This window comes from Meleagris gallopavo, chromosome 1, assembly GCF_905368555.1.
Source record: "Meleagris gallopavo chromosome 1, MGAL_WU_HG_1.1, whole genome shotgun sequence".
Lineage (NCBI taxonomy): Eukaryota > Metazoa > Chordata > Aves > Galliformes > Phasianidae > Meleagris > Meleagris gallopavo.
This window is the reverse complement of record NC_139404.1, coordinates 251499-277668: the sequence shown is the minus strand read 5'-3', so window position 1 is coordinate 277668 and position 26170 is coordinate 251499. Positions and strand designations below refer to the sequence as shown.

The 26170-nt window shown below is 50.6% G+C and overlaps 1 protein-coding gene across 9 annotated transcripts in view; it reads left to right on the top strand.

Moving 5' to 3' along the window:
- The window catches only part of SHANK3 (SH3 and multiple ankyrin repeat domains 3), a 306860-nt gene that overhangs the window by 70586 nt on the left and 210104 nt on the right, over positions 1 to 26170 (top strand). For all 9 annotated transcript variants that reach the window (XM_085233682.1, XM_085233821.1, XM_085233499.1 and 6 more), the window contains exons 8-11: positions 722 to 889; positions 1629 to 1745; positions 2934 to 3011; positions 20956 to 21022. In XM_085233682.1, coding sequence (XP_085089808.1) covers positions 722 to 889; positions 1629 to 1745; positions 2934 to 3011; positions 20956 to 21022 — 430 coding nt within the window. The remainder of the gene's footprint in view (positions 1 to 721; positions 890 to 1628; positions 1746 to 2933; positions 3012 to 20955; positions 21023 to 26170) is intronic.

Sequence of the window (26170 nt, the reverse complement as noted above, 5' to 3'; positions counted from 1 at the left end):
GCTGGAGAGTCCAATCCCAGTGCTGGAGAGTCCAATCCCTGTGCTGGAGAATCCACATCCCAGTGCTGGAGAATCCAATCCCAGTGCTGGCGAGTCCAATCCCATTGCTGGTGAGTCCACATCCCAGTGCTGGAGAGTCCAAATCCCAGTGCTGGTGAGTCCAATCCCAGTGCTGGTGAGTCCACATCCCAGTGCTGGTGAGTCCAATCCCAGTGCTGGTGAGTCCACATCCCAGTGCTGGTGAGTCCAAATTCCAGTGCTGGTGAGCCCACATCCTAGTGCTGGAGAATCCAAATCCCAGTGCTGGTGAGTCCAAATCCCAGTGCTGGTGAGCCCACATCCCACGTCCCAGAGTTGGTAATTCCTAATTCTCACGATCTCAGTGCTGGCTCCTTGTAGCACCCAGACCTCACGTCGCTGCCTGCTCCATAGCTGTACACCCACAGCATCCCTCCCGTGCTGTGACAAAGACGTACCACTGATGGCTTGAGCCTGGGGAGAGAGGGCTGAGCAGCACTGTGCCATGACAGCAGCACTGACCCCTCGTGGGTTGGTTATCCCCATGCGTGGAGCTGCGAGTGAGATGTGCATCTCCATCCTTGGAGGTGGGGATGTGGCACTATGGGACATGGTTAGCGGGCACAGTGTGGATGGATTGGGGTTGGACTTGATGATCTCATTGGTCTTTTGCAAAGTTAACGATTCTATGATTCTCCTGCAGACACTGCTGGATCTGGGGGCCTCCCCAGACTACAAGGACAGCCGGGGGCTGACACCACTGTACCACAGTGCCATGGTGGGTGGAGATCCCTACTGCTGTGAGCTGCTGCTGCACGACTACGCTCGGCTGGGCTGCGTGGATGAGAACGGCTGGCAGGAGATCCACCAGGTGAGGTGGATATGGGTGAGGTCTGCTGGGCCTGGCCCGGCCCTCAGGTGCTGCAGGACACAGGGTGCTGGTGGGTGGTGGGGGCTGCGTGGCCAGCAGGGGCTGCGTTTCAGCTCAGGGGTTTGCAGGTGGGGTTCAGCTCTGTCCCACTGCAGCCTCGCACTTGGGCTGCCTCAGCTGCCACAGGGCAGTGCTTTGGGATCTTGGGTCAACACCTGAGGTGTCTTGGGTACAAAGCCAGAGTTCTACCTGTCCCTGTTTGGCACATTAATAAGTGGATGTGGCAGAGGAATCATAGAACCGTAGAATCGCCAAGTCTGGAAAAGACCTCCAAGATCATCCAGTCCACACACGTATCACCAGTATTTCCCACTATACCACATCCTTCAGCATAACATCTGAACATTTCTTGAGCACTTCCATGGGCAGCGGCTCCACCACCTCCCTCTGCAGCCCTTTCCAGCACCTGGCCTCTCTTTTGGAGAAGAAATTTTTTGGATGCCCCGTTCCTGGAGGCATTCGAGGCCAGGCTGGATGTGGCTCTGGGCAGCCCTGGGCTGCTGGTTGGCGACCTGCACACAGCAGGGGGTTGGAACTGGATGAGCACTGTGGGCCTTTGCAACCCAGGCCATTCTATGATTCTAATGTCCAACCTGAATCTATCCTGAATCTAGAAGTTTATCGTTTTCCTGCTGCCCCCCTTATTCTGTTCCTCAGTTTCTTTTTCCCCCTTTTGCAGGCATGTCGCTACGGCCACGTTCAGCACCTGGAGCATCTTCTCTTCTATGGCGCTGACATGACTGCGCAGAACGCCTCAGGAAACACTGCTCTTCACATCTGTGCTCTCTACAACCAGGTACTTTGTGTGATTTGGGGCACGAGGACACAGAAAGCACAGACAAGGACCCTGCCCGAGGGCACAGTGCCGGACTGAGGCACCTTCTAAGGGCAGCTGCAGCCCCAAGACCTAAGGAAGTCCTTCTGGGTTCTCCCCACCCTCTGCCCAGGGTGAGGTGCTGCTGGTAGCACCAGTCTGATTTTGGATTTCTCAAGATCCATGGTTTATTCCAAGATGTTTTTGCTTATTTACCACCTGAGCTGCTCCATAGCTGTTCCTGCGGTTCCTATTCCTTCTTCACACCACACGCAGAAACTCCCATTGCTGGTGGGAAGGGGGCAGTTTGCCTGCCTGAGGGGCACTCGTTTGGCACAGGTGCCCTCATTTCACATTGAGGAGAGCACCTGCCTCAGGTGGGGCTTTTGGGGCAGGACCTGCAGCTGTCCTGGCACAAAAGCACATAACATCTTATTACCAATCTGAATTTTAAAGAAGATTGCTCCTATGATGCAGAGCATCATTTTTGTTTTGTTTTCTGTGTGGCCACTGACCTCAGTTCTAGAGAAATCGGGGGGGTGGTGGAAGCCCTCTCTGACACCCACTGGTCTCTTTCCCAGATGTAGAGGTCAGTGTCCAAGAGCTTCTCCTGTGAGATTTGTTCCTTCCTGGAGGTTTGATACGTTGTGTGTATGGGTTTCACTGTAAAGGGATTTATGTTTCTGAGGTGTCAAGTTTTAAGAATTGAATGCTGTTGTGATTAACAATGTGGGATGGTGTATGGAAATTGATTTGTGGCTTTTTAGGGGATGGGTGTGCTCTGCTTGCTCAGGACTCTCATACATGGGCGCCTGCCCCCTGGGGGGCTCATAAATGGGAATTAACAGCATAGAAGCACAGAGCATTCAAAACAAAAGCAAGAAAAGGCTGTAGGAAGTAGCAGTACCTGGGAACGTGTGGTGGTCACTGTGCCTCACAGCTGTGCTCCTGGGCTGAATTCTGGACATTACTGCTGTAGTTGGCACGCAGACAGTGCCTTGGCCAGCACAGTGCTGGGGGTGACCAATTCGTGGGGGCTCAGCATCCTTATGCATCCCTTGCTCTCACCAAAGGAGGCTTTCCGAGCTCAGTGAAACAAGGTGGTTTGTCTCTTTGTTGTCCCCTTTGTTGTCTATAATGCTGATCAATCTCTCCTTTCCTCCTTTCCAGGAGAGCTGCGCTCGGGTTCTCCTCTTCCGTGGTGCAAGCAAAGAGATCCGCAACTACAACAGCCAGACAGCGTTCCAGGTGAGGCAGTGAGCGCCAGCCATAGAACCATAGAATGGCTCAGGTTGGAAAAGACCTTAAAAATCATCAAGTCCAACCACAACCTGACCATGCCACTCTAACACAGAGCCCTGTGTGGCCCCGAGGAGTGCTGGGGTGGCCTCTGGGATGACTCTGTGTGCGAGCTGAAGCTTCCAGAACAAATCTGTGCATTCAGGATGCCTGTTCTGGCCCAGGCCTACTTGGTGGAGCAGGAGGGAGCAAAGTGTTGTCTGTGGGAAGGGCTGTGAGGCTGCTGTTGTGGTGGGAGATTTGAAAGAGCTTTGCTTGTGTACCCCGTGCGTAACGGAGGTGGAAAGGAGGAGTTATTGCTGTCTGTGGAAGTGTTGCAGTAAGTGTTAGAGAGGGAGCAAAATCCTCAGGAACAAAGGACAATATTGCTGCACATAAACTAGCTGTGAATAAACTGAAAACAGAAGTTAGAAGGCCTGTTCCAGCACCTCCCCACTCTCACAGCAAACAACTTCCCCCTGACAGCCAACTGAAAGCTGCCCTCCCTCACCTTCCAACCATTCCCCCGTCCTGCTGTTCTCTCCCCTTTCCAAGAGCTGACTCCCCTCCTGTCTGCAGGCTCCCTTGAGGTCCTGCAGGCTGCACTGAGGTCACCCCGCAGCTTCTCTTCCCCATGCTGAACAGCCCAGCTCCCTCAGCCTGGCTTTGTAGTGGAGGTGCTGCAGCCCTCTGAGCATCTTTGTGGCTCCTCTGGACCCCCTCCAACAGCTCCCTGTCTTTCTTGAATGAAGTGTGTTTTAATACAAACTCAACAAGCAGTCCTGAAACAAAAATTCACAACTTAAGTGTGCGCTTTCCACAATCATGTGTAGAAATTACACACAGCTGTTGGACACACTGCTGTTAGGATCAGTTCTTGAGAGCAGCCCTGCAGAGGGGGACGTGGGGGTCCTGATGGATGAAAAACTGAACGTGAGCCAGCAGTGTGTGATTACAGCTCGGAAAGCAAATGGGATCCTGGGCTCCATCAGCAGAGGGGTGGCAGCAGGGACAGAGAGGTGATCGTCCCTCTCTGCTCTGCTTTGTGAGGCCCCATCTGCAGCACTGCATCCAGGGCTGGGGCACCCAATACAGGAAGGCTTAAATTCTTAGGAGGAATTTCTGTGTGAAGACTGAGGCCGTGTTGCTTACATTCTACTACGTGTTGGCTTGAATGCTAGGAGCAGAAAGCTCCTGGAAGGCCAAACGGAGTGCTCCAGGCAGACTGGGCTCGTGCAGATGGAGGCAGTGGGGTGCAGCTCTTCGAGGAGCTTTGCTTCTGGGAACTGATCGCTCATCTACTTCATGTGAAAATATTTTCAGGGAAGGACTTATTCCAGGAAACCGTTTCCTCCTTGTTGAAGGAGTTGAACTTTTGCCCTTTCTCCACTTCTTGATTCCAAGCCTTTTGCTTTGGGCATTTGCAAGATACGGAGGTGGTGGGTGGAGAGAGCAAATGGCTGCAGCTCCGATTTGCGCACGTCCTGCAGAGCCCTGAGAGCCCTAATGAGGGAGAAGCAGCGTTTGCCTTTCTTTTTGAAGTAGTGTGACTAACTGCAAGTTTGTCTTCCAGAGAATGAGAACTGTGCTTGGTAACCCAATCGGTTTGTTTACTGAGAGAAGTATAACCTGATCCGAACCCGAATTTGATACCAGTGTTCCGTGCTCCCCTCAGCTCCCAGCTTTCAAAGAGAAGCTCTCTGCCTCTGCTTACAGTGCTTGCTCATGATTGCAGCATCTTGTTAAGTCGCTGCCCGCTGCAAAGTCTGGCACTTTCTCATGCATCGTCTTTGTGTAGCCATGGTAATGGGGTGCTACCTCTCCCTGGCTCAATTTCAGCACAGCAGAGGAAACCAAGCCAGCGTGAGGCAGGGTGTGCTGGTCAGAGCAGCTCTGTGGCTGCTGGGAGCTCACATAAAGACCTCTGCTTCTGCAGAGCTATTTAGTCCATTTACTTCACATACCTCGTGTTAATTTCCTTGTTACCACTAATCAGATAGCTTGGTGTCAGCGGCCTGAGATGACTTGAGATAGCACTGAGTAATTTAGAGGATTTGGAAGTTGTAATCTCTCCATTTATCTGCCAATGGGCATGCTCCATGCCGGGGTGGTGGGGCAGGAGAGCAGGGAGCACTGCTCGATCTGTGTGGCAGCTGTGGGCTTCAGAGGAGGGTGTGGAGGCTGCGAGTGAGGGCTGAGCATCACCTCCTGGCACTCTGCGACTTGCTGTTGTCCTGGGCTGGAGCTGATACCTCCATCCTTGGGAGTGGTGATCTCCAATGTCCTTATCAGTGAGGCAGACAATGGGGTTGGATGTACCGTCGGCAAGTGGCTGCTGGGAAAGATCCATCCAGAGGGACCTGGACAGGCTCGGAAAGTGGTCCCACGAGAACCTGATGAGGTTCAACAGGGCAAAGCACAGGTGTTGGATTGGGGCAGCCCCAGCTATGAGCGCAGAGTGGAAGAACTCCTTGAGAGCAGCTCTGCCAACAGGGACTTTGGGGTCCCAGTGTCCACGAGCCAATGGTGTGCACCTGGGTGCCCCATCCCTGGATGTGCCCGTGGCCGTGGATGGGCCCTGGGCAGCCTGAGCTGGGGGGCACCCAGCCTACAGCAGGAGTTGGAGCTCAATGGTCTCTCCCCTGTTGGGGTCAGACCCTACAGGATGTGGTCTGGACAAAACAATGCGCTGTCAGTGTGGCTGTGAATGACCCCTCCATGACCACTCCGATGTGAGCCACCCAACAATTTTTTCCCCTATCTAGCTGTCCACGCATCCACACTGTGATGTCCGAATTGCACAGACAGAGATGAGCCAAGAGAAGGGCTTGTCTGTCTGTCTGCTCCATGTCCTTGGAACTACGTGCTGGTTTTGTACCAGAGCTTGGGTCATCCCTGCCACTTCTGTCTCCCGGCATTCTGCTTTGTGGTGCAGGGTTGAAGATCTGCTGCCACCACAGGACTCTGCTTTCCTCCATGTAGCAATTTCCTTGTAAGAATCAGGAGAATCCTAAACTGCTTCTGCACAATGCCATGCAAAGCTTTTCATTTCTGCCACCTATGCTTATGTGTCAGTTTCCCCATGGGTTCATCAGTCTCAGCTTGGAGTGATGCTGTGAGCTGTGGGTAAGACCTGCCAAGCTGTGTTAAGTCCTGGGGTTTCTTGTCACCTGGGTGGTCACTGCCCGTGCCTCAGGTCTTGCTTCCCTTTTCTTCCCTGGTTTCCAGATGTCTCAAGGGCTCACTGAAGTATTTCCTTTCTCAGGTGCTCGGTTGGGGTTAAGGTGTCACATACCAGCAATCTTTGTGTTTTAAACTTCTGTTTTTTTTTTTTTTTTTTTCCATCTTTCATTTAATAGAAGTAGCTTTTCCCATTGCCCTCAAACCTGTTTAAAAAGTAGGAGAAATTCATGTCCTTGTGGAGGGCTTACCTTGCACTGCATTTGTTGGTGATCCATTGGGGATGCCAGCACCATGCTCCATACAAGGAAACAATTTCTGTTTTGGTAACATCGCTGCCTTCCAGTGCTTTTCTTTCCCAAACCTTACAACTCTAAGGTGGAGTGTGTGGTCTCAATGTCAATGTGGGTCTTTCTTATCTGGAGAGTTTTAGAGGTTACTTCTGCTGTTCCTGTAATGTTTCTAGGTGATCTGCTGATCAACCATCTCTCCATAACAGCCATGACAAACCGAGCTGCAGGGAAGCACTGTCAGTGTCCGAGTGACATCAGAGTCACTCGCTGAGTATCTTCACTTCTGATCTTTCTCATGTGGACACCTGGAACTCAGCCCCTGCCTTTTCCAGGGGCTGTATTACTGCACCACCTCAGAGCAGTTTGCAGCTGGTGCGTGCATGAAGCCCCCAGAGCAGGGCTGCAGCTGCCTCAGAGTCCCCCATAGTATGGGTGGGCACGTGGGCTGGGGGATTAGCTTCAGTTCCTCGAACAACCCTGCCCATGTGCTGCTTACTATGATCTGGTCTATTCTGGAGCCACCTGAAACACTGACCTCCTCCTCCTCCCAGCGTCTGGAATGTGGCACTGTGCATACTGTGCCTTTGTATTCTGGCTCAGAAGGAGCAGTATGGTATGATGGAGATGAGCTTGAGCTCCCATGGTAGTCCGAAGGGAAGCAAACCCAATGTGAGGTTTGCTCACATTGTCGATGTGAGGGTGTTTCTGGATCACGCCTGTGTTTTGTGCGTGTGTTGTCAAGGATCAGTCATCATTCTGCACGTACTTTTCCAGTTCTCCATCACCAGCAGCGATGAAGACACCTGTCTGCCCCTGTGCCTTGCCCTCTGCTGGAGGCTCCTCATCTCTCTGCCCCTAAGCCTCTTTGCTTGGCCAAATGATGGCCTTTCCCTCATCTCCTCCCACCATCTGTTGCCCACACAGCGGGCTGACCCCTCCGATGGCCCAGCACTGTTGTGCCCAAGCGCTGCCTGTGATTCTGAGGTAAGAGAGTTTGCCTGTAGATTGGATCTATGGGGCATCCAGTTGTCTTCACGTGACTTCCACTCTGAGTTGGATGCTGGAAAGCTACAAAAACTGTGTGAGCTTGCTGTACCAATGCAGCTTTTGCAGCTCGTGAATGTGTTAATGAGAACCTACCCGAAAGTGAACTCCCCACTGGAAGTTTTCGTTATCACTGGGATGCTGAGTTTCCTAACAATCATTAAGTGTCAACTTTTGCACAAATTTTTGTTCTTGTGCTACCCATGGTCGGATTGCTTTATGTGCAGGATTTTCATGCACCAAGTATAAAAATACCATGAGCAGTTGCTTCGAACTTCCTCTCATTTCACTGAAATGTGACAATCAGAGCTGCTTCTTATCTGTCAGAAAGTTGTCTGTCCTTTTGATAGCTGCATTTTTGTATTTGTTTTCTTCTTCCCTCTCCCCAGGCGGAATTCTTCTAAGCAGGATTTTCTGGGGGTAGGGAGTTGTTACGGGTACTCACAGTTCCTTGCTATGAGCAGCACAGGCTTTGTTGGCGCTGAGCTCCTTTGGCTGTGCTGTGCTCCATCACCTGTGCTATCACCAGAGCCTCTCAGCTGTCAGAGCTGACCTTGATCACGGAGTTGAAGCACGAGACAGAGGCTTTAACTCCACGATCAGCATTTCGGATAAACGTTTGGCTTGACGGTAGGGAATTGTTGCCTGAATTGAGGGTATGTGTGCAGAGATCACATCCCTGCAGGGCAGAGGTGTGCTCAGTGTTGGCTGAGTTGTGATGTTTCCATGCAGGGGATGTGCTAGGCAGCACAGGGGGTTGGCAGCAGCTTCTCATTGCCTCCACTGGTGGGCAGCCATGGTCTCACTGGCTGTGGTGGTGTGGCACATCAGAGGGTGAGCAGGCTGTGCCCAGTAAGGAACAGGAGGGTGCCTCATCTCCTCCATCTGTAGTGGGGTGAGATAGCTCTGGCCTGGCCCTCGTGGTCAGGCAAACTCTGGTGGTGTCCCTCTCATGCTGCCAGCTGTTAATGAAGAGACCCCATGGTTTCAGCCACCGTGACCATTCCTGACCTGGAGCCAGCCACTGGGTGGGCTTTGCAGGCCACTCGTCCCTCTTGAAGGCCAGTGGTCCTGTCTGCCTACCTTGTCCTCCCCCTTCCCAAACCGTCCCTGCCCCATCCTGTGATGAAGATGCTATGAGACACCACACTGAAACCTCCCTGACTTCAGATGAGATGTTTCTTGTGTTCCCTTCATTCGGTGTTGCCACCCACAGGAGGAGACCATGGGCAGATAGGACAGAGAAGGAACTTTGGAGGCCATTTGTGTGCTCCTCTGCCTCCCCCAGGACAGCTCTCCCCGAACCCTTCCTGACAATGACCTCCCCTGAGACCCTCCAAAGCCGGACCTTCTGTGTGCAGTCTCTGTGCTTCCTTGTCCTTGCTGTCAGAAAGCTTTTTCTGTCATTTATCTTGAATCTTTCCTATTGAATTTTAAGCCCATCTCTTTTCCATGGTTGTTGAGAGCAGATTATTTTTGTCCTTGCCGCAGCTGCCTTCTCTCTGCCTTTATGGCCTCACTGCCCTTTTCCCACCCGATCTTCCATTCTCTGGACTAAACATCCCAGCACATGCAGGTTTTCCTGCAGAGCCCTCGAAAGCATAATCCGATCATTACTATTGATTTATTGCGGGCTCTCCCCACATCCTTTATTTAATTCAGATCCTGTTCCAGCTGACAGCCCACCTGCCCTGCTCAGAGCAGTGATTATATTGCGTATACTGGAGATGAGGCCGCTCATCTCTAAGTCCCAGCGGAGTGGGACTTTTCTGCCACAATGTGATTTTTGTGGGCTCGTGCTCAGCGTGTGATCCTGAGCTCCTTGGGTCTCTTCCAGCAGATCCACTGCTGCTGTCTGTTATGCCCAAAGTTCCCCCACTGTGACTTGTGCTCATCACCTCCTCTTCTCTCTCTGTGCCTCAGAAGAGTCCGATTCCATCTTCTGTAATCCTCGTGCATAAATAGCAATTATGCTTGTCTCTACTGAACAAAGTCATTTTTGTTTTCCTCTCCTCTAAGTATTTTTTCAGCTTCAAGCAATCATTTTGGTTCCAAGCCTGTATTGAACCCGTGCTTCCTCCCAGGTTGGTCTCATCTAGGAGTTCGACAAGAGTACTCTGCATTCCTCCAGCCAGGTTGCCAATGAGAACTGGGAATGGGGACCAGTTCCACCCATTTAGCGTGTCTGGAGTTCAATGGAGAGTCAGGAATTGGTTTTCTGATCAGTTCTGCATCCGCTTGGCAGGAGTCTCGCCTCCCAGATTCAATTTATGTCATTTCTGAGGATGTCACATCAGAGTGACAATTTTTGCAGAAGACACCAATGCGATACCTTTTGTCGTTCTGCTTTTCAGGAATCCTGGCCTGCTCCCCTCTCACAGAAGTAGCGTGGATCCCTTAGGCTGGGTTTGCTCTTTGCAGATTACCGTGGTTGGTCTTTTTTTGTGGAGTTCTGCTTAGACTCACAGAATCCTAGAATAGCCTGGGTTGCAAAGGCCCACAGTGCCCATCAGTTCCAACCCCTGCTGTGTGCAGGTCACCAACCAGCAGCCCAGGCTGCCCAGAGCCACATCCAGCCTGGCCTGGGATGCCTGCAGGGATGGGATGAGCATCCACAGCCTCCTTGGGCAACCTGTTCCAGTGCCTCACCACCCTCTGGCTGAAAAACTTCCTCCTCACATCCAACCCAAACCTCCCCTGTCTCACTTTAAAGCCATTTCCCTTGTCCTATCACCACCCACCCTTTAAATAGCCGTTTCCCCTCCTGTTTTTACGCTCACCCCATGTTGTTCTGGACAAGGCAATAAAGTTGCTTCATCTGCAGAGCCGTGTTCCTTGGTGAAGCCCGTGGTAACGTCATTCCTCCTTCAGGTATTGAGGCCCTTTGGGGATTTCCAAGCTAACTCCCAGTGCTGGAGGTTTCTCCTGCAGGTGTTGGCAGTGTGACTCTCTCCTGCTCTGCAGATCTCAGACGCACTTCATGGACACATCACCAAACCAGGCACAAGGGTGCATCGTGCCCAAGTGCTGCGTGCTGGTGTGTCAGGACCACCTGGTTCCCATTCAGTTACAGCTGCTTCGTGGTCACAGTCAATTGTGGAGCGAAAATGGAAGCATGAAGGCAGCACTCCCTGGCTCTGGCGATGCTGCAGCTTTCCCCTTTCCTGACTTGTTGGCGGCACTCCATCCACCCTACAGTGCTTTTCTGTGTCCCATCCCTTCTGTGCACACCTTGCTCGTTATCTCTCACTTCATGACTCGACCTTTCTCCATCTCTTCTGGATCTGTCACACACATAATTGGGCATCAGAACGTGGTAATGCTTGGAACGATCCGCCTCGAGTCCTTCAAGATTTACACTCGGATGCCAACTTAACATTATCATTTCCTCCGGCTTTCAGCACAACGCAAACAGGTTGTTAGATGCGTCTTCTTCAAAGATTTGTATCTTGTTGCTTTAAAATAGACATCACTGTCTGAACTCTGCAATTTGCAGTCGTGTTGCCCCGGCAACAGAATTTTCTCAAACAGAGTGGTTTTGTTGAAAAATGCCTTTGGTTAACTGTGATTTGTCTAATTTAACTTCAAATGTCGCTGATGGTGTTTGGACATCTAACCAGTGACATCACATCTTGTGATGCTATGGGAAGTAATGCCTCTCCTTCTGCTGATGTAGACAAGCGCTGGTGCTGAGTGGACTCGGAAGGAAATGACAGGGCTGCTTATTTTGCATCTATCTGTGAACTCACGCGGGCTTGCTGCTCCTCAATGTGTGTAAAGCACAGAAACAGCAGCTGCTGTTGGATGCATTTTACAGAGTTGGTACGAACGCCAGAAATGTCAGCTGTTGCGGGAATGGCGGCGATGTTTTGTTATTAATGAGTTCCACTTTTCTTGTCATCGCTACGGTCGTAACCTTGTTCTCCTCCATATGTCCTCCCCTGTCAAGCATTCGGGTTGGGGCTGTGGGTCTGGAGGAGGCTGATCTTGCTTTCCAGGGCTACTGCAGAGGGAATTAGAATAATCTGTGGAGCTGCAGAATTCCAGTTGGCACTTGGAGGGCTTGTTCATAGAATAGAATAATGGAATCCTAGAATGGCCTGGGTAGAAAAGAACCACAATGCTCTTCTCGTTCCAACCCCTCTGCGATGTGCAGGGTCGCCAACCAGCAGCCCAGGCTGCCCAGAGCCACATCCAGCCTTGTTCAACCCATCGTGTGCTAAAGATGCAACGCGCCTTCCTCACACTTGCTGCCTTTGCTGTCTGACTGGGGAAAATGGAACATTTTTGTGCATTCCAAAGCGTGTTTGTTAGAAGTCAACGTAACTGGTTAAAATCATAGAATTTTCAATCCATAGATTGAAAGCGTGGAACCTTTGAACGATTGATTGCATCTGTTTGGGATTTTTGCCTTTTGTGATAGCGCACTAACCCAACTTCCAACCTCCTTTATACTCAAAGTTAAAACTCCCTTGCAATCCAGATGTTATCACTGTGGCTTGCAAGGAAATGAGCAACCAGTTAATATTGATGAACCCACATATCTTGGGCTCAGTCTGAAGGCACCACCGTGGAGAAGGATAAGTGCTGTATCGCGCATCCTCACACGGGTGCCCGTGGATGGAGGCCCAGGTACCACATTTTCTTCAGCACTCACCTGTGCTGAGGGAATCACATCTTTGTTCTTAGCTCTTCACCTTTTTAATTTTATTTTTTTGGCAAAGTAAGCATGTTGTTTTTGTCCTACCAGCAGTGGATGGGTGGGATAACTGGTCGTTATCCTTTCTGTAATGCTATGTTAAGGTCTCAGGTGAACACACCTGATTCTCTCAGGGTTTCCCCAGTCTTGGTGCTCTCCAGGTCTCTCTTCCAACTCGTAATGTCAGTCTGCATTCCTCCTTAAAGACCTATGTCCCAAAACCACAGCCATCAGACCAGACGGGTCATTACCAACTTGTGGTTCCTTCTAGAACTACCTTTGTTGATGCAATATCCCCGTTAATTGGTTTAATATCCCCATTAATTGGTTTAATTTGAGGTTGCTGACGTTACCACACATTGTTTCCTGCTTCTTCTCTGGTTCTTCTCTGCCTTCCATTTATGCATTTATTTTTTCCATGCCAAGCAGAATGCGTCTTCCTAGACCTGAATTTCATCTCTCTGCTTCTGTCAGCCGGACTCATAAACCTGTCAGTCAGACTTGGCGTGTTGTGCCATTTCCTTTTAACAAGGTTCTCCTAGAACTAAGGAAACTATCATTAAAACAAGAATAAAATCTAATTAGAGTCTGTGGTGTTGAACCTGGTATGATGTACACAGGAGAAAATAACGTAGGAAAGCATTCTAAATGCTAAATATGCATTAGTGTTCGTGATGTACTGTACACAGCTGCTGTGAAGAGTTTGGAAAACAATGCAGGTATTGTGGAGGTCGTTAATATTTCTTACATGAAATCACTTAGAAAATGTTTCGATACTTCCAAAAACGTTTTAAACAGCCAGAAAGCTGCTCAGATGAGAAGAAGGTGCAGCAATGGATAGCAATGAGGGGAAGATAAACCCAAATAGGGGCAAAAAAATGTGACTGCACAGCAAAGAGAAGGGAAAAGATGTGAAGTACCGTTAGTGCAACTAGGAAGATGGGTGCAGCTTCTCTGCTAGAACCAGAGGAGAATAAGAGAAAAGCAGGAAAGGGAGGAAAAGGGGAGTTTGCTCTCAACAGAGCTGAAGTTGCTTTTCTTCTGAATGAGATGAGCGACCCTGCTCTCTTTCTAGCAGCGTTTCCACTCTATAAGTGGGACTTCAGCCCTTGCTTGGTTGGCGTACGCCTTGGTCTCATTTCAGACGCCCCAACAGCTTGGTGTGCGCGACGAAGCAGCCGGGCGGCTCCCGCTCCGGGTTCTGTAGTCAATGCTTCTGATAATTAAATACTTAAAAGCACTGCTGATAGAATTTCTCCAGTTTTCCAAGACCCGGTGTCTTAATGGGCGTGAAAACGTCCTCTGCTGCCTTGTCCTGACTCTCAGTAACTTACCAGGAATTGCCTGTTTGAGCGTTAGTTGCGGCTGGCGAATGCTGCCTGCCATCCTCCTTCATCAGAAGCAATGAATTCCATGCAGGCACAGAATCACCAAGGTTGGAAAAGACCTCCAAGATCATCCAGTCCATCCGTCCGCCTACCGCCAGTATTCCTGCACTAACCTGAATTCCTGTCTGTACGCCGCCCCTCTGGAAGAGCACATTTCCTGTTCCTCCCCACCCTGCCTTGGTGCCTTTTGTGCACTGCTGCCCTATGATGGATCGAGGACTGACCCATGGCTTTTCCTCTTTGTGACAGCTTGACAGCATTTTCTCCTGGTGGATCGCTGCCCTGCTCAGCTTCCCTTATCAATCATGATGCAGTTGAACTTCAGGCTTCCCATCGCTGGTCTCAGCCCGCAGACCGTGAGAAGCTGATCTGATGATGAATGATTTTCTGTCATCGTGTAACAGGTTGAAAGTTGTTTTTTTTTTCTGAGAGCCTGAGCGTGGGCATGCTCCAGGAACGTGCATGTGCCAGGCAGGCAGGCAGTCGTACCCCAGGCCTGCTGCCCTGCATAGGACACGCATCCCCCTGCCTCTATGGGGCACCCAAGGCGCATGCTGGGGGCTGCTCCAGGCACAGCATAGGCTGCCCACCCAGAAGCAGCTTTCATTTGCCTGATGAATTTTTTTTTTTTTTAATTTACCTTCTCTCTTAAGGCTTTCTCCTTATTGTTATTTTATTTAATTTATTTTCTCTCTCTTTTCATTTGAAGTTTGTCTCGCAGAAATCGATCAGGTTTCTGGCCTCCTGGCTTCCTCCCACTCCTCCTCCAACCTTAAGTGTGAGACTGATCTAATTCTGAGTCAGATGCCATCTCGGTTTCCATTATCCCAATGATGTTGCTGACTTGAAATCTTCCCTGACCTGCACAGTCGTGCTCCTATTTCAGATGCCACACTAGAGCCTCTGCTTTGCTGCAAGCCCACCAGCTCCTCGTCCTTCAGGCTCAGGCCCACAGCTCTCAGGGGTCTCTCACACCCATTCAGTTCTGATGATAAGGGCCATTCGGGGCACAGATCTGTGCTGCTCAGGTCCTTGAGAACATCCTTCAGTGGTGCAGAGCCCAGATAATAACTAACACTGCCAAGAGGACTGGCCTTTCCTCTTCATCCTATGCTCCCTGCACTAGGTGGCCCCGTTCGTCACGACTCCATCTGAACAAGTTAGCTGAGAGATGCACTAATTTGTTCATCTGTCCCCTCCGCTGTACCTGAGGCTCTGTTTTTGCAGAGTGCTGGGTTCAAAAGAACCTCTGGGGCCATCAGGTCCAACCCCTGCACCAGCAGGGTCACCCAGAGCTGCTTGCCCAGGGCCACCTCCCGGACTGCCATGTTTCAGCTGGTGTCCGTTGCCTCTTGTCCCATCACCAGGCACTGCTGATGTGAGCCTGGCTTCTTTTCCCAGGTGCTGCCCATTTGTGGATCTTGCATTGCTCTTCGTGATTTGATGATCTCAGTGTTTGTGTGGGCCCCATAAAACTCTAGCCAAAGCAGTTCTTCCCTTGCAGAATCTTCCTCTGAGCCTTGAGGAGATGCCACCAGCCCACCTCTGGTCTATGTGGGAAGCTGAAGGTTGCTCCTTCCTGCAGCATGGCTGGTTTATGGAAGCGTTGACCTCCAGGGCCTCCCATCTCTTGGCTGTACAGCTGCCCGGTGCCCAGGATGGAGGCAGGCTGTGGGAGAGGTGAGGTGACCCCCCACACCAAGGCTGCTGGCGGTGCTCATATTGCTTTTTTGGATAAGGCTCTGCTGTTTTCCCCGCTGCCTGCGCTGATGGTTGTCGTCCCTACTGGAGACAGAGGCAAGATTTACTCCTCTGAGTCTGCAGCTGGTATTTCTTCTCCTGCTCAAAGGCTTCCATGCTGCTGCCTTAAGTTTTTCAGCTTCCCAGGAGGATTCAGATTTCAGAACTCCCTGCTCCTCTTGATGGAAGAGATCACAGAATCATCTGTCTCTCTTTAGGACGGTTTTGTGATGCATCTCATTAGGAGAATCATCGTGCTTTTCCAGCAGACCCATATGCCTCATCTGAAACAACCAAGAAGGCTCTCTCTCTTAGGCTGGGGCTGAATGGCTGCAGCTTTGGATTTATCTTCTGTTTCTCAAATACGTTTACCTGATGCAGATGATTAGCAGACACTCCTTGTAGGCTGAGGTGCAGAACGTTGATCTCGCTGCCTGGCTGAAGTTCCTCTTCTAAATCAAGGCCTGTGTGTCTGGTCCATAGGAAAAGAAAAAATAAATAAAGGCTTTTTTGCTGTATAGACCATGGGCAATAAGTTGGGCACTGTCAACACGTTGCACGGTTGGTTGGCAGAGGCAGAGGACGTCGGAGATGTGTTTATCTCAGATCAGCTGTGCAGCTCATGCACAGGAGGTCTGTCTGTTGCTTGCAGGCAGTGTTTGGTCTACGGCGTAGTCATACAGTGCCTGACCCCAACGACACCTCCTGGAAGCAGCAGACTATCTGCATCTGTGCCGTGTCACGGCAGCACACATTGCTGGGAACGCGTTGGGAGTTCCTGCTCATATGGCAGTCCAGATGGAAGCACCGTATGCGAGCGGTAAGAGCCACCCAGTAGGACTGCCAGACTTCTGGGAATCTAGAACAAATATAGAACATGCTTCAAAGCTCCTGGCCGAGTGAAGGTAGACAACTCTGCACAAAGCCCTGACAGCCATTCGTGTTGTGGTGCTGTAAATTGTGCTGACCAAAAAAGAAGACATTTGGTTCCCCGTTATCTGAGAGACAGAAAGCCATCGACACTGGAAAGCCTCTCTTTGGAGACGTTCTGCAGAAAGTGGTGTAGAAATAGCTGACATTGCAAAGTTGGGCAGTTGCTGCTCAGAGTCTGAGGAGAGTTAAGTGCTACAGTACCAAATTGCTGCCTGCAACCAACCAAACTAATGGGCTGCTTTCACAGAACCACAGAATGGCAAGAGTTATAGGGGATCTCAAGGATCACGAAGCTCCAACCCCCCACCACACGCAGGGCCACCAACCTCCCCATCTCACAGCAGCCCAGGCTGCCCAGGGCCCCATCCAACCTGGCCTCGAACACCTCCAGGGATGGACGGGGATCCACAGCCTCTCTGGGCAGCTGTTCCAGCACCTCCCCACTCTCACAGCAAACAACTTCCCCCTGACAGCCAACTGAAATCTGCCCTCCCTCACCTTCCAACCATTCCCCTGTCCTGCTATTATCTCCCCTTTCCAAGAGCTGACTCCCCTTTCTGCAGAAGGTCCATTTCCTTCTTGCCCAGCAGCATTGCTGATAATTGCTTCCTTCTCACCCCATCTTATCCCATAGCTGCCGCTGCTGTACCTCCACTTGCTCCCTCCTGGCTCTGCTCCTGCCTTCTCTTTGTGTTTGCACCCAACATTTGTCAGCACGTGTTTTGCACACCCACGATGGTAACAATGAAGTTCTGAATTTCTCCAACTGTTGCAGCTCGCAACTGTTGCAGCTGAGGAATACCTCTAAGAAGATGGTGTGCTTCACTGCATAAAATATTCGGAGATTTGATTCAGAAAGCATTTTTTGCTGTTTTTTCCTCAAGCCAGAGGTTCCAGCAAGAGGAGAGTGTACTTTTCCAGGTACAAAAACACACAAAAATACCAGCATTTCATAGTCGCGCATTCTGGCCTCTACTTATCGTTGCCATAAAGCTAAACTCTTTCTAATCAAATTCGCCTTCCCCTCTTTTTCTTTCCACTTAGTGGACATCCCTATCAGTTTTTATGTCACCTGGGGGCTTCCCTCAAGCCAGAAGCATTTGACTGGGACTGACTCAGGGTTAGTCGGTGTTTTGCTGCTCCTCTGTCTCCCAGCCCACCCCTTCCCTTCTGTTTGGGAGCTTTGCAGTGTGATCCCCGAGTGGTGACTGTGTCAGCTTCGAGTGCTGCAGGACCTGTCCATTCTTCAGCAGAGGGAAATGCAGCTTTGTTGTGGATGTTTTGACACTGAAGAGCAAATAAGGTTAACCCACCTTGGGTTTCCCAGTGCTCATACTTGTGAGTATATGCACCCAAGGTGCATGTATTCACTGTTGTGTTGTCACTGGATGAGGAAAGAGGCTTCATTTTTTAAATTATTTTTTTGAACTTCAGGATAGCTGTTCTTTTGATAGGACAAGGGAGAGTGATTTTAAATTGAGACAGGGGAGGTTCAGGTTGGATATGAGGAGGAAGTTTTTCAGCCAGAGGGTGGTGAGGCAGTGGAACAGGTTGCCCAAGGAGGCTGTGGATGCTCATCCCATCCCTGCAGGCATTCGAGGCCAGGCTGGATGTGGCTCTGGGCAGCCTGGGCTGCTGGTTGGTGACCTGCACACAGCAGGGGATTGGAACCAGATGGGCACTGTGGGCCTTTGCAACCCAGGCCATTCTATGGCTCTATGATTTGCACTTCCCATGGAAAATGCCAATTGCTGGTTGAAGCCTTCTGAGGTCCTGGCCATGGGGCAACCTGCTGCAGGTAACCTGGAGCTCTGGGCTGAGCCAGGGATTGTAAGGGGCAGCCTGATGAGATCCTGCAGCACTGCTGTGGATGGGTATGGGACTGATAGAGGAAACTGCCCCCATCCTTAGGAAACACAATCAAACAGGTTGCCCAGAGAGGTGGTGCTGCCATCCCTGCAGACACCCACGCTCAAGGGATGGGGCTCTGAGTACTGGTGGAGCTGTGGGTGTCCCTCCTCAGTGCAGGGAGTGGGACCAGATGGCCTTTGGAGGGCCCTTCCAACCCAAACCGCTCTGTGATTGTATGATAAGCAGATTTCCCATCTCTCTGCCCTCAGAAAAGCCTCAAGACCTGGAGTTGTGCCCAGCAGTGTCCCATGTTGGCTGTTGGAGGTGATCGTTTCAGCGCTAGGATCCATCGTGCTGCAAAGCCCCAGCTTTGAGGGAACAGTGCAATAAGGGAAATCCTTTCATCTTCCTTGCATTTCCCAGTTGGGTTGTGAAATGCAAACAGCTCTTCTCCCTTCACAGGGATTGATGTGAGGTGATATTCGTAGCAGACGTCTCCTTCTGCGCGTTGCTTCTCGCCTTTCCTGGGAGCCGCGGTGTTTCCAAGGCTGTCACCTGCATGGGATGTGTTGTTTGTTTGAACAACTTTGAAGCTGAAATGCTTTTTCCAAATTCTCCTCTCCGGCCTTTTGCCAATCTGGGTGTTCAGCTATCGGATTTCCCCACGTTTGGGTGATTTGTCCTTCTTTACAAAAGCTTTTGTTGCCTCTTTACAGAATGTGACCTTTGGGACAGCAAGCCTTGTGCGCGTATGTGTAGAGAGAGGGGGATGCATTGGACACAGGCTGGGGGGAAAGCAGGCTTGGACTCACTTCTCTGTTACTGTGGGCTCGTTCTGAGGTTGCACATGGAAAGTCTCTTTCCTCTTGGCCATCGCTGATCTTGCACAGTTCTGGCTGAGGAGTTGGAGCGTGAATTCCAGGCCTCGGGAAATAAATAAATCACATAAACATTGTTGAGCTGAGGATAGTAAGACTATTTCTGCTGATAAAGGATCATAGTAGAGAGGTGTGCGTGCTGTACTGAGTCACTGAGTTAAAAATATCCCTTCGTCACAAGTTAGTGGTAAAATGCAAACGAACCTCGTGTTTCCAAAAGCTGTTCCTGTAGGAGGGCTGAGCAGCTGGAGCTGCGCCTGGCTCCGCCGGTGTCTGGGGGGTTTGGCATCCCATAGAACCATAGGATGGCCTGGGTTGCAAAGGCCCACAGTGCTCACCTGGTTCCAACCCCTGCTGTGTGCAGGTCACCAACCAGCAGCCCAGGCTGCCCAGAGCCACATCCAACCTGGCCTGGGATGCCTGCAGGGATGGGATGAGCATCCACAGCCTCCTTGGGCAACCTGTTCCAGTGCCTCACCACCCTCTGGGGGAAAAAATTCCTCCTCATATCCAACCCAAACCTCCCCTGGCTCACTTTAAGACCATTCCCCTTGTCCTGTCACCACCCACCCTCACAAACAGCCGTTCCCCTCCTGTTTATCTGCTCCCTCCCAGCACTGAAGGCCACACTGAGGTCTCCTTGCAGCCTTCTCTTCTCCAAGCCAAACAATCCCAGTTCCCTCAGCCTTTCCTCACAGCAGAGCTGCTCCAGCCCTCTGACCATCTCAGTGCCTCCTCTGAACCCGCTCCCAGAGCTCCACGTCCTTCCTGTGCTGGGTTCCCCAGCCCTGGACGCAGAGCTGCAGATGGGGCCTCACAAGAGCCGAGCAGAGGGGGACGATCACCTCCCTGTCCCTGCTGCCACCCCTTTTTAATGCAGCCCGGAACACAGTCGGCCTTCCGGGCTGCGAGCGCACACTGCTGCCTCGTGTCCGGCTTTTTGTCTGCCAGGACCCCCAACTCCTTCTCCGCAGGGCTGCTCTCGAGGAGATCTTCCCCCAGTCTGCATCAGTTCCTGGCATTGCCTCGACCCGATGCAGCACCCTGCACTTGGCCTCATTGAGCCTCGTTAGGTTTTCATGGGCCTGCTTCTTCAGTCTGTCCAGGTGCCTCTGGATGCCTTTCCTTCCCTCCGATGTATCGACCATTTCCTGGTGGGGTGGGCGGTCTCAAACATCCCCTGAAGCTCACACAGAGGTGTGGGGATGGTCCTGGCAGGGGCACAGTCCATACAACGCAGGACCCAAACAGCCCAGAGTGGTTCTTTGAGCTTAATGTTCTGAGGAGCAGCAATGGATTTTCGTGTTCTCCTTCCCATTTCAGTTTGGTTCTTTCGTGTTTTCAGAACCAGGTCCAAAAATATTCTGTTGAAAAATTGTTCTGACATTTGTTGTTTCAGGTTGGAGCCTGGGAAGAAGCTGTGCTGCAAAGAGCAGCCAGCACTGCACAGCTGCCCAGGGCGATGGGGAGCCCCCATCCCTGGGGGTGTTCAGTGACCACAGGGATGTGGCACTGGGGGACGTGGGCAGTGGGATGGGCTGGGGTTGGACTGGGCATCTCAGAGCTCTTTTGTGCCTGAATGATTCTGTGATCTTATCAGTGCCTACAAGTCATTCCTGGCTGGTGTCAGGCATACAACCACCGAGCTGTGAGGAGATGGGAGCGGTGATCTGTGAGCTCTTCGCCACCCTTTTGGTGCACAACCATCGACAGACGCTCTCCCTGCAATGCTGGGAGTTTTTTCACCTTGGGGTTACTGACTGGGCGAGCTGAGGCAGAACAATTGTTGGCTTTGCATCCCCCACGGAAAGCAGCTGTTGTCAGTCCATATGGTGCAGTCTGTGCAAGCGAGCACGGGATCAGTGCTGTTCGGAGCCGCTCAACTCTCTTCCCTCCCTCTCATTTCAGGTGGCCATAATTGCAGGAAATTTTGAGTTGGCTGAAATCATCAAAACCCACAAAGAGTCCGATGTTGGTGAGTTGGATCGTTTTTTTTCTTATCCTCTTTTCTCCCTTTTCTAATCTTCCTGTGGAGTTCAGGGCTGTCGTCAGGCGGGTGTGTGACCTGGTGCTTTCATGGTGCTGCTCGCCGTGGCTGGCACAGCCTGCAGCCTGCTCTGGGTCTCTGGAGCAGCAGGATGGATCCGCTTTCCTTCTGGAGCCATCGGTGTTCAGCTCATTTGTCCAACGCAGTGTTTGCTTATGGCTGCTGAGACTGCCAAGGTTAAGGATGAGCCAAACCGTTAAGTCTGGAGTGGGTCTGAAAAGCGCACTGTGAAACCCTTTACCTTTTGTCTTTGTGCCGTTTCATACGGGAGCTCCTCTCCTGCAAAAGCTGTTAGCAAGACCTGGGGCAGGGAGATGTGTCTTCTTGCAGCAGGGATGATGGTTATGGAGCTGCCCCATCACAGAGCTTCTATAAGTGAAGTAGCACCCATTGCTTCTTTGAGTTTGGGATTTCCTGCACCACCTTTTCCTTCGCAGCATCTCTTCTCTCCTTTTGTGATGTAGACGTTATCATGCAATCATGCAGAGCTGACCTTTAGGTCAGGTATAACAGCAGCTGGGAGCAAAGAAGGAGGGGTGTTTGAAGGGATGTAATTTGTCTTCCCAAGCAGCTGCTGTGCATGGAGAGCACAGCTCTCAGGCAGTGGCTGGACGTGTGCTGCCGATGCATAGCATCGAGTGAATTCCCTATTTTGCTTTGCTTGAACACGCAAATGCCTCTTGAATAGTCTTTATCTCAATCTGTCAGTTTTCTCACTTCTTACCTTTCTGATTCTCTCCCCAATCCTGCCTGGGGAGAGCAGGTGAGCAGCTGCGTGGTGCTGAGCTGCCTACCAGGGTTAACTCACAACAGGTTACGGGTGGAGTACAACTTGTGGAGACTGGAACAGGTATTAGGCTTGGTTCTTGGAAGCATCCCTGAGTCTGGGAACCTGCACCCAGCTCATCCTTTTATCACTTATTTTCTCAGGCAGCTCTCACTAACAGCTGAATCATAGAACCACAGAATGGCCTGGGTTGCAAAGGCCCACAGTGCTCACCTGGTTCCAACCCCCTGCTGTGTGCAGGTCGCCAACCTGCAGCCCAGGCTGCCCAGAGCCACATCCAGCCTGGCCTGGGATGCCTGCAGGGATGGGATGAGCATCCACAGCCTCCTTGGGCAACCTGTTCCAGTGCCTCACCACCCTCTGGGTGAGATGCTGAGGACCTTTGAAAAGAGTCAGAAAGGATTTGGGAAAAGGCTGAGGCTTATCAGGAAGTGTTAGAAACAGTGCTAACGAGGAGGCTGTCCTATTAATCCAAGGGGAGAGAGACTGCATTGGAAGGGGTATGGGAGTAGATGAGCTCCAAAGGTCTCTCCAGCCTCAATTGATTGGATTGATGTCTAACGGAATGGCACAATTTCATTGAAGATGTTTAAGGAAAATGGCATGAAACCATGTCAAGTAAGAATGAATTGTTTGTGCTTTAGGTAGGTCTGCTTGTACAAAATAGGTCAGATAACAGTTGCGAGCTGATCGCACACAAACCAGCAGGTCCAGATGGCATCCACCTGGGGTCAATGGAACTGGCAGATGAACATCCAGGCAAGGAGAAATTGCTTTCTGAAGTTCATTAAGAACTGAGAAGTGCAAATGTCTGGCTGGAGGAGAACAGGTTATTTGGGAGCATTATGTGGGGTGGGAAAGGGGTCAGCGTTAGGTGTGGGGGCTCCTGCAGGGTTGTTTGTTTGCCCCATTGGCATTCAAGTCTTAAATCTGCTTCAATCAGAGCCTGTCAGCCATGTGCATAACTCAGTGCTCCTCATTACCTGTTCTTCACAACAATGTTTGCGGTGGCATTAATTGCACGTCGTTTTGTATCAGCTGCATCTCGTGTCAGCTGCTCGGTAATTTTCACCATCCCTCTTTCTGGGAAGTTCTCTTAGTCTGCAAGTTTTCAAGTGTTTGTTTCAGCTAATGAGTGGCTTTGTCATCGTGATGTGATACAAATGCCTCTCCCTGCTCCCTTTGGAGTATAGTTCTCCATCTACAAAACAACCCAAAGGCCATTAGAACTTTCCTTCCTTCCATACGCCACTTGGTTTTTGTTAATGTTTTGGCTCCCTGTATCCATTTTGAAGGCATTGTAACTCCGTTTTGTTTTCAATTATTTTCCATAATTAGAGGATAAATACATCCTACAATACCAATTGATGCCTTCAGTTTGCTGCTTTTGTCCAACTAAGTACTTAACCGTAGCTGCTTTATGTCACAATTGTGTTTCTATGACTGCTGTTCCTTTTTTTAACTTGTGATTTTATTCATATTTACTCTTCCTACATGGAAGGAGATCCGGGGGAAACAATACAACATTAGTTCAATGCTGAGAAATTGGTCTTAAGCATTACATGTACATAAGAGTGGTTGGGACCGTCTTCCCTTTTTTAATCCCAAATAGAATCGGGTCATGATTCACGGTCACTAAGCAACCAACTTCAAGTCAAAGGAATTAGTTCATCATCAGTCATAATGAGACCCGAAGCAGTTGCCCCGTATTACATAAAATACCTTTTTTGTTGGGGAATTCCAATCTGCACGAGATCACCATCACAGCAGCGGTTTTCCTTAGGGGTAGTGATAGGGGTGGGGAAGTTCCTCACCCCCTCTGGTCCGGTTCGGCAGCTCTGCTGACCCACAGCAGTCTGTTCTTTTGGGATGCATCCACCTCTTGGCTCACATCTGCTGGAAATCCTGCAGCCCTGGCTCCCTGGTGGCTCTGTATGGGAGTATTGGTGGCACAGAGCCTTCCTCTCTCCTATTACCTTGGAACAGATATTTTTTTCAAGGTGTTTAGGAAGGTGAAGACCTAAATTGGGCCTAGCAAGGGTCAGAAAGTGACAGGGACCCGTAACTCCTCATTGTGTCCTTCCCACGTGGAGATGATGAGCGGTGCATATCCCAGTGCATGTGTGTGTGAACGGACAGCAGGGCGTTAATTTAGACCACGACACTTTTGGAAGATTCCGTGAGTCTTCAAGCACTGAATTGTCCATTGTTGTGAAAAAATACCCAACTTTGTGACGCTGTATCATGCAAACCAAATCACAGAGTCGCAGCATGGTTGGGTTGGAAGGGACCCCCAGCCCCACCTCTGCCATGGGTTGGGTGCCCCCACCGACTCAGGGCCACCCGTGGGCTGGGGCACCTCCAGGGATGGAGCACCCACAGCTCTGGGCATAACTACAACAAGCTCTGAGGACATGCAGAATGGCATACAGCAACTCAGATAAACGTACGAGACAAGCAGAAGTAGAGGCTGTGACATACATTTCTTCCTTTCCAACTTCTTCCCTTCATTCCTTCTCAAAGGAATCTTTGGTAGATGTTGAAAAGCTTTGCATCAAGGCCATAAATAAGTACTCACACAATCAAAAGCTTCATTTCTTTTTGCCTGATTGCGTCAGATTTCCCAGAATGTGTAACAAATGTGGAAGCTTTTGCTGAGCTTACTCTGCCACCCGTGCTTTTTTTTGCCAGTGACCTCTGTGTGTGTTTGTGTGTAGGTCATTGCTAAAGATAAAAAGCATTTATATGACTGTACCAAGAACCAGCTTGCTGAATGATATTGGAAATAGTTCCCACTCCATTCATACTTCTATTTGGTCAGACTCTGGAACCAGGGAGCTGGGGGAGTCACCGTCCCTGTTAAGTGTTCCATAAATGTGTAGATGTTGTAATGAGGGACATGGTTTAGTGGGGGAGTATTGGTGGTAGATGGACAGCTGGACTGGATGATCTTAGAGGTCTTTTGCAACCTCAGTGATTCTGTGATTCTATCTATATGGGTAATTGGAAGCTAGCAGTGGTGAAGAGATAAGATAGAGCATAGTAAGTTTCTATGTGATTTTCTTTCTTGTGCCATCTACAAAGACCTTTTTCCTCACTGTTGTCAGTCAGAACACTGAGCTACCTGCAGCCTTGGTCTCACCAGCCCTTCAGTTCCTAAGGAAAGAGTTCTCTGTTAAAATAAATAAAATGTGGTTGACTATGGTGGAGCAGCTCCTCGGTCCTGCTGGAAGGTGATTATCTTCAGGTGAACGAGGTGATGCTCAAAGCTGCCTTCCAACCCAACCTAGCCCAGCCCAACCCAACCCAGCCCAACCCAGTCCAACCCAGCCCAGCCCAGCCCAGCCCAACCCAACCCAACCCAACCCAAAAGATTCTATGAATTACAGTAAAGCAGAGCTGAGATCTTTGCTCTTCTTGGCACATCACATTCAATGCTCTGAACTGGAGATGTCACACAGCAGAATCCTGGTGTGGTCCTGAGATACTCTGCAGAAAGACACTCCAAGCCAGGAAAATTGAGCTGAGTTGTGTTGGCTGCCAGTGCTTGTTTTTTGGACGTTGCGTTGAGGGATATGGTTTTGTGAGAACTATTGGTGAGAGGTGGATGGTTGGACTGGATGTTCTTGTAGGTCTTTTCCAACCTTGGTGATCCTGTGATTCTGTTTGGAAATGGCATTAAAAACCAAGTTGGTGACCTGGGTATGCATTCATTGTTGGGCACGGCGCTGGGAGGAGCAGCACCTCTGGTTGTGGATTCCCCTCAGTGAGGAGGAGCACTGCCTGCTGCACCTGCTGGTGGGGCTCTGATGTCCTCTCCTTGCTGGGGGATGTGGTGATGTGGTGGGAGCGTTGAGCCCCTGTTCTCACCTGGGGCTGGCTGGGTGTGTGCTCTGCACTCACATGGCACCCCCTGCACTCTTTGCCAGTGATACCTGTGTGTGTGTGTAGGACATTGGTAAGGATTAAAAGCATTTATACAACTGTACCAAGAGCTAACTATCCTCTGGCACTTTGGAAGGAATCATAGAGTCACAGAATGGGCTGGATTGAAAAGGTCCACAGTGCTCACCTGGTTCCAACCCCCTGCTGTGTGCAGGTCGCCATCCAGCAGCCCAGGCTGCCCAGAGCCACATCCAGCCTGGCCTGGGATGCCTGCAGGGATGGGATGAGCATCCACAGCCTCCTTGGGCCACAACCTGTTCCAGTGAAGGAAGGAGTATTGGGCATAGAGGCCAACGGTTCAGTGAGTGCTATTGCAATTCCTGGGAACTTAAATGCAGCTTTCG